This window comes from Wasmannia auropunctata, unplaced genomic scaffold (assembly GCF_000956235.1).
Source record: "Wasmannia auropunctata unplaced genomic scaffold, wasmannia.A_1.0 LD336076.1, whole genome shotgun sequence".
NCBI classification, from domain to species: Eukaryota; Metazoa; Arthropoda; class Insecta; order Hymenoptera; family Formicidae; genus Wasmannia; species Wasmannia auropunctata.
Window position 1 is genome coordinate 275,896 of NW_012026814.1, and position 8,441 is coordinate 284,336.

At 29.8% G+C, this 8,441-nt stretch overlaps 1 protein-coding gene across 1 annotated transcript in view; it reads right to left on the reverse strand.

Moving 5' to 3' along the window:
* Positions 1 to 807: 807 nt before the first annotated feature.
* LOC105449457 (insulin-like growth factor-binding protein complex acid labile subunit) overlaps positions 808 to 8,441 on the reverse strand; it is a gene marked incomplete at its 3' end in the record, with an annotated part of 33,820 nt that continues 26,186 nt past the window's right edge. Inside the window, exons 5-7 of the mRNA XM_011688710.1 lie at positions 6,776 to 6,894; positions 3,876 to 4,022; positions 808 to 1,875 (exon numbers count right to left, since the gene is read on the reverse strand). Of these exons, the coding sequence (XP_011687012.1) occupies positions 808 to 1,875; positions 3,876 to 4,022; positions 6,776 to 6,894 (1,334 nt within the window). The remainder of the gene's footprint in view (positions 1,876 to 3,875; positions 4,023 to 6,775; positions 6,895 to 8,441) is intronic.

Consider the following 8,441-nt stretch of genomic DNA (forward strand, 5'->3'; position numbering starts at 1 on the left):
CGGATCTCCACGTTTGCTGGACGGGCGTCCGGCGAATGTTATCACATACCTCGGTAGTCTAAAGGTAGGTCGCCCGTCCAGCAAACGTGGAGATCCGGGTTCAATTCCTGGCTAAGATCATGAGGTAATATTTTTTCGCAATGAATTCTTTACAGATTCGTATAGATGCAAGTTAGCATTTATTTGATGTCGCGAAAGTGGGAAGGATTTCACAGAATTTGATGCTTTGAGCATCGATTTATTAGATTGCCGTTGGCAATTTAATTGTGATATTACATACTACTTGATTCGGAGCTACGGAGATGCACGCGATTTGCGACCACGTGATGTTATATGAACCAAAAATTGTAAGATTCACACTAATATTATATGGAAGCACCAAATCCGCTTTGTACCGTGTTGGCGTTTTAAGATCTCATTTGTTAAAAAATTTTACAATTTTATAACAATTACATTGTGCATGTAAAACAAGATATATGTATGTATAATATAATTAATTAAAAGATATAACATTTGTTATATTACATGTTACTCTTATGTCATATTCTTTGTTTACTAGAATCTTTTCTCGCGTTGTTTGTTTATTTATTACTTTACTTGGCTATGTCTAACAATAAGTAGAATGAAATTATTATTACAACGTTTTCATTTTATGCATATATCATTGGAAGAATAAAGAGAATGGAGTGTTAAAAAAAGATTTAATATTTTACATTTTTATATATACTTTTTTTTGTTTTATTTCGTTTTTCTGCTTATATCTTATTTTTTATTGTTGCTACTATTTATTATGATTTTACGTACCAATTCAATTTTATTATTAGAAAGATCCAAATCACGTAATTTTCCCATCTGTGAGAAGGCAAATTCGTTTACGTGCCACAGCATATTTTTGGATAAATTCAACCATTCCAAGAATTGTAGCGATTTGATAAAGTCGCTAGAAAATTGAACAAATGTATTGCCTGAAAGATCGAGTCGCCTGAGTCTGGGATGGATTGCAAAAGCTATCGGAGATAACTGATTGATGCGATTGTCAGATAGATCAAGAATTTCTAAGCCAGTGCCTGTGTTGAAATGTTCGCCAATAAACGACGTGAGCTTATTACCTCTCAAATTTAACAAATAAAGATTTATAAGACCAACAAAAGCGTTGTTATCGATGTGTTCAATGACATTGTACGACAGATCAATTGCCGTGAGATTATAGAGATACTGGAAAGTGCCTTCGTCAATTTCTTGTAGCTGATTGCCAGTTAGAGAAATTCTTTCTAGTGATTCAAGGTTCAATAGCAAAACAGTCGGCAAGATTTTGAGCTCTGTGTATGATATATCAAGATCGATTAAGGACGAAGGAAATATTGGCGGAAAACCACCGTATAAAGGATTGTTACTAAGATTTAAATACTGCAGTCTATGCAAGTACTTGAAAGTATCCGGTGACACTCGCTTTAATTGATTACCAGCCAAGTTTAGTGAAATTAAATTTCTTAATGGCAATTCAGTAATGGCTATCAATCGATTATATGATATATCAAGATTCTGCAAAATGTCTTCCAAACCAACAAACATGTTTTGCGAGATAATAGATAGCATGTTGCCAGAGAGCTCGATGCTAGTGAGATTTTCAAAATTATAAAACAATCTGGGAGGTATTTCGCGAACAAGATTACGTGTTAAACCTAAAGTCATGAGATTTTTTGATGTGGCACGAATTAGTTCTGTAGATAGTGCAGCAATGCGATTGAATTGCACGTGCAGATGCGCTAGAGATGGTAATCGTGTAAGTGCCGAAGCTGGCACTAATAGAATGTTGTTGTCTTGCAAAGATAACCATTTTAATTTTGTCAAGCCTTCAAAAGACGATTCTTCAATCTGTAAAAAAAAGATATGTAAAGTGTAAAATATGGAATTATATAAGAATTATATAAGAATATAGAAATAAATATATATTTTTTATTATTTGATAATTATTAAAAATTTTTTATTCGAATTAAAATTTATTATAAATTATTAAATTTATACTTGTAATAGTTTATAAAAAATTAATATTTAATGTAACAATATATGTATTTCACAAGGGTATATCTAATATAAACGAGAATTTCGCTTTAAAACCTAGGGAAAGCGAAGTTGAGCGATGCGACCTTGAGGAGAGGTGATGGTAAGGATTATGAGAAGGTTACTTTATCTGAAAGCGTCGCCGAGTCAGTACGGCAGCTACAATAAAATGAGCGAGAAAGAAGTTCTGTCTGTTGTGCAACAAATTATAATCAAATTTCTGGCGAAGGAAGGAGTCCGGCCGGCTGAAATTCTCTGAAGATTACTTGAACAATTTGAGAAATCCACCCTCTCACAGACCCGTGTGTTTTTTTGATATAAAACTTTCTCTAATGAACGAGAGATGGTTGAAAATGAGAGCCACGATCGCCGTCCCATATAATATATTTTGTTGCGCAACAGACGGATGAACTTTCTCGCTCATTTTATTGCAGCTGCCGTACCGACTCGGCGACGCTTTCAGGTAAGATATCACCTTCTCATATCCTCACCATCACCTCTCCTCAAAGTCGCATCAACTCCGCTTTCCATAGGTTCTAAAGCGAAATTCTCGTTTATATTTGATCTACTCTCGCATCTTATAAAAGAAACTATAATATATTGGTCAATATGTTATCAATATTTTATTTTTCCTATCTTTATATCTAATAAAATATATTTAAAATAAATTTTATTTACATATATAAATATACATTGAAAAAATATATCAAACAATTTGTTATTGCAAAATAATTTTTTCTTAATACACAAATTAATAAAACACGTTATGAGAAATTTATAAATAAATAAGCAATAAATAAGTTTATGTATAGGTTACAGAAAGACAAATAAAATTACAAGATTGATTTCTAGTCATAAGAATGTGCGTACAATTTTAAACAGATTTTTCAAAATAATTCTAAAAAATTGCAGATTTTTTAATATTTAAAAGTAACACAAAAAATTTAGTGACAATTTAGACTTATGGATTATAAATTATTTAATAAAAAGTAAAGAAGCATGTAACATTATAATATAATACATTTAAAAAATTTTCATTTTTTATAGGTACTCAAGGTAATTTATGCCAAGTTTCATTATAATGCGGAATTTTGTAAATAAATAAAGCTTACTGAAATTAGAGAGTAGTGGAGATAGAAATGTACTAAAAATATTTTGGAAAATTCAAATGCACTTCAAAAAACCATTTTTTTCCAATATAAATGAATATTGTCCAAACTGTCAAAAATAAAGAAAAAAGTTAAGAATATTCTTAATAAAAGTTTTACAGTTTCAAATTCACTGTTTAAAACAGTGAATAAAATACTCTCTTAAAAAAACCATTTTTTTCCAATATAAATGAATATTGTCCAAACGGCAAACTGTCAAAAATAAAGAAAAGAGTTAAGAATATTCTTAATAAAAGTTTTACAGTTTCAAATTCACTGTTTTAAACAGTGAATTTGAAACTGTAAAACTTTTATTAAGAATATTCTTAACTCTTTTCTTTATTTTTGACAGTTTGGACAATAACATTGGACTGTTTAAAACAGTGTTTAAAACACTGTTTAAAACAGTGAATTTGAAACTGTAAAACTTTTACTAAGAATATTCTTAACTCTTTTCTTTATTTTTGACAGTTTGGACAATATTCATTTATATTGGAAAAAAATGGTTTTTTCAAAAGAGTATTTTATCCTTTTAAGATATGAGAATGCACTTACAAAGAAATATACTTTGTTTTTCATCTGTAATTTTTTCATTGTTTTTAAAAATCAGTAAAATAGATTCTTAATCCCTTTCATAACAAATCTTCGTTAGAAACAAATATGTACCGTGCGTAATGCATTGAGGCTTAGATCTAGTTTTGTGAGAGCGATAAGATTGGAGAATGTATTGGTACCAAGTCGTCCTATGTTGTTACGGCTTAAGTCTAATATTTGCAACTCGTTCAAGCTTAACAAATGTATCCGTTCTATTTCCTGCAAAACAGAAAAAAATCGTATATATAGATTCACTATGAGTGATATAAATATATAATGGTATAAAATGTAAATAAAAATCTTTGACATATAATTTAAAATACAATTAAAAATAATAAAAAGAGGGCTAGTGAGCCTGACTCGGTGTTTGTGTCAAAAATTATTATAATTCAATATTATATGTTTCAATATTAATTAATTTTCAATATTATATGTTTAATACATGGAAAACAAAACTTAAACATTTCGACCCTTAAATAGCGATCATCCTCAATAGAACAATTTATAACATTTGTTGACGCAATTAAAATTTATAAGTTAAAAACGAATTCGGGATTTCATTCTTTGACGCAGTATAATACTTTAGTATAGTCGGTAATACGCATCCGCAAAGGTCACATAGCAGTCCATAGTCTATATATCTTTCGATTTTTAACAGATACGAATATTTCAGTCTCAGGACGCAAGTAATCAGACCTGTGAAATTAAACAAGAATGTTGTTAAAAAAATGTAAAGCGATAAAAACGGAATTGGACTTGTTAACAAAAAATGCAGTCTAGATTATAAAAAAGAGCTAAGAAAAGATGATTTTAACAAACCTGATGTGGTAGAGGATGGTAACAAGAATTGAATATGTATACCAACAATGACTTTATAGAAATGACAAGGTGTGCAAAGGAAAGAAGAACAGACGAAATATGATAGAGAAGGGGGGAATAGAGAGATTATGTACAGATAGGCCAGGAAGGGGAAATGAGGTTGAGGAAAGGGATATAAACATCGGAAAGTAAGTCTGTGTCAATCTGTTTGTTTAGACCTATGTGTTATTTTTTAATATAGACCATTTCTGAGACCGATCTTTTTAATAACGGTGGTTTATTGTCCAAAATTTGGACGTGGTCCCAATCGAATTTATGATCTGTTTCCATTCGATGAATTGAGATAACAGAAGGGGATCTACTTTTTTTGTTAATATCAGAGTAATATTCATGGATTCTCGTTTTAAGATATATTTTTGTTCGTCCAACATACGACATCTCGCAGTCTAAGCAGTTGATTTTATAAATCACATCACAATGAGAAACATGTTCCAAAAAATTTTTACCCGTTTTTATAAATTCTTTTAGTGTCTTGGGAATCGTAAACGCTATTGGTACATTATATTGCTTAGTCATAGGTATGAAACATTCAGAAACAGATTTAACATATGGAACAGAAGAATTTTTTATAGCGCTGATAGGGATAGAAACGCGTGGTATTCTCTCGCCATTATGTAGGAAATACTTCAACCTGTGATTGACTGTAGAAAAAATGAAGTTTAAAAATGAAATAAGAATTCTTCAATAAAATGTTAATCATATTGATGAGATTTTTTTTATGAAGTCGCGGATGGGAAAGCGATATGATTTTGCCAACCAAAAATAATTCTCCTTTTATAGCGCCTATCAGCGCTATAAAAAAATGTTTTGCTATTCTATATGTTAAGTCTGTTTCTGCATGTTTTATACCTATGATTAAGCAATATAATGTACCATAAGCGTTCGCGATTCCAAAGACACTAAAAGAATTTATAAAAACGGGTAAAGATTTTTTGGAACATACTTCTCGTTGTGATGTGGTTTATAAAATCAACTGCTTAGACTGCGAGGCGTCATATATCGGACGAACAAAAAGATGTCTTAAAACGTCCATGAACATTGCTCTGATATTAATAAAAAAAGTGGATCCCCTTCTGTTATCTCATTTCATCGAATGGAAACAGATCATAAATTCGATTGGGACCACGTCCAAATTTTGGATAATGAATCATTGTTATTAAAAAAATCGGTCTCAGAAATGGTCTACATTAAAAAACAACACATAGGTCTAAACAAACAGAGTGACACAGATTTACTTTCCGATGCTTACAGCCCCTTCCACAACCTCATTTCCCCTTTCTAGCCTATCTGTACATGATCTCTCTGTTCCCCCCTTCCCTATCACATTTCGTCTGTTCTTCATTCCTTTGCACACCTTGTCATTTCTAAAGTCATTGCTGGTGTACATGTTCAATTCTTGTTACCATCCTCTATCATATCAGATTTGTTAAAATCATCTTTTCTTAGTTTTTTTTATAACCTAGACTGTATTCTTCATTAACAAGTTCAATTCCGTTTTTATCTCTTTACATTTTTTTTTACAACATTCTTGTTTAATTTCACAGCCCTGATTACTTGCGTCCTGAGACTCAAATATTCGTATCTGTTAAAAATCGAAAGACATATGGACTATCGACTGCTATGCGATTTTTGCGGATGCGTACTACCGACTATACTTAAATACTATACTGCGTCAAAGAATGAAATCTCGAATTCGTTTTTAATTTATAAGTTTTAATTGCGTCTACAAATGTTATAAATGTTCTACTGAGAATGACCGCTATTTAAGGGTCAAAATGTTTAAGTGTTGTTTTCCATGTATTAAACACATTTGAATTATAATAATTTTTAACACGAACACCGAGTCAGGCTCACTAGCCCTCTTTTTATTATTTTTGATTTTGATCTTTGAGTCGTTTAGGTTCTTCTTTGTAATTTTTAAAATACAATTTTTGCGATGCGAAAATATTGCAATTAAATACGAGTACATTAATTTTTTATTGTAATATATAAAATATATATAAAAGCGTTTGCTTTAATCATTAATTCGATTTTTGTATTAATTAATTATTTGTATTAACGATAAAAAGGACGTCATGTATCAGGATACTTACGGTAATAAGATTATTGGAGATATTCAAAAATTTCAAATCTATTAAATGTCTTAGTGCTTCAGTGGGAAACTCCTGGAGAAAATTAGCCGAAAGATCTAACTGCAGCAAGCTAAAAATTCCTGAAATTATTAAAATAACATTTTTTTTTACAACTTTGCTGGATTTTCTATTTTGTTATGACATAATGCAAACTGTGCAGAATTAAAATAAGGACAAAAAAATTGTTAACAAATCTTAAGTTAATAGGCGTTCCTAAACTTGTATAAGGAAGTGCATGGCTGATTTTATCTCGTGAGAAAATTGGACTTGTGGGAATATGGATTAGAGTTTTTTATTTCATTGAGGTCATTCTTCGAAGACTTTCATGGCGCATTTGAACTGTTCGTGGCGTGACTCTAAAGATATTCTCACGTATTAATTAGTATTGGTATTTTTAAGTGCAATCTAAGAAACCACGCATTCTTATGAAAGTTAGTTACATATTTGTAAGAAAGCACAAATACGAATTACAAATATGTAACTAACTTTCATAAGAAAGCACGGTTTCTTATGATATATATATATATATATATATATATATATATATATGTGTGTGTGTATAAGGTGGACCTTATTTTTGACTTTTGAATTTTTTTCACGACGCCCCTTAAATTTGTTCCATTTGGTGAAAAAAAATTGTGTAAAAGTTGAGCTCGATCAGACAACGGGAAGACGTGGCACATCTAACTTGAAGTATTTAAATTAATTCTCGGAACACTTTGTAAATATCACGTTTGTTTTTTGCAAATATTAAATGGCAATATTTCCGTAATGTGCTTCAGAGAAAGAGAGAAAAAGAGAAAAACACCTGAATGAATTATGCAATTAACTCTCAATTTAAAATTCTTTTAAACTTTATTTTAGTATAGATTTATGATTTATATTTTTAAAATTTAGTGCATGAAAACTTTAATTAATTCAAAACTATTGACAAATTAACATTTTTATCCTAAACTTTCTAAAAATAATAATTGCTTGTTCAATGAAATTGATATGAAATGATATGAAAATTGTGAAAACCCTTAAAGTTGTAAATGACAGCAGAACGAGGAGTTAAGCTCATGCAGGATTTTAATCAAATTTTGTCGAGAAATGAGGAGAAAAAAAATTCATTTTTTATATCGTGTCACATTAAAGAACTCAATATCCAAATGTATATAAATCTACTCTTATTAAGGATTTGTAAAATTACAATAGATTTAAATATTACAATAGATTGTAAAATATATAGATGCAAACAATATATTGATATCTTTATTTTTCTGCTTATAAATATAAAAATACGATATATTTCGTATACACATCTATAAGATATTTACGATATATTTAGTTAAATTACGATTTAAATATACTATATTTATTAAAAAAACATACTATCATGGTCCACATTTACTAAGAAAATCATTTAATCTTTATTCAGAATTCTTACATCAGATTTCTGCATTTTTTGTGAAAAAAATATTTGTTTCAATTTTAACAGGATTGTGCCACGTTTATCCAATCGAGCTCAACTTTTACACAATTTTTTTTCACCAAATGGAACAACTTTAGGAGGCGTCGTGAAAAAAATTTTTTACCAAGTATAAATAAGGTCCACCCTAATATATGATATATATATATATATATA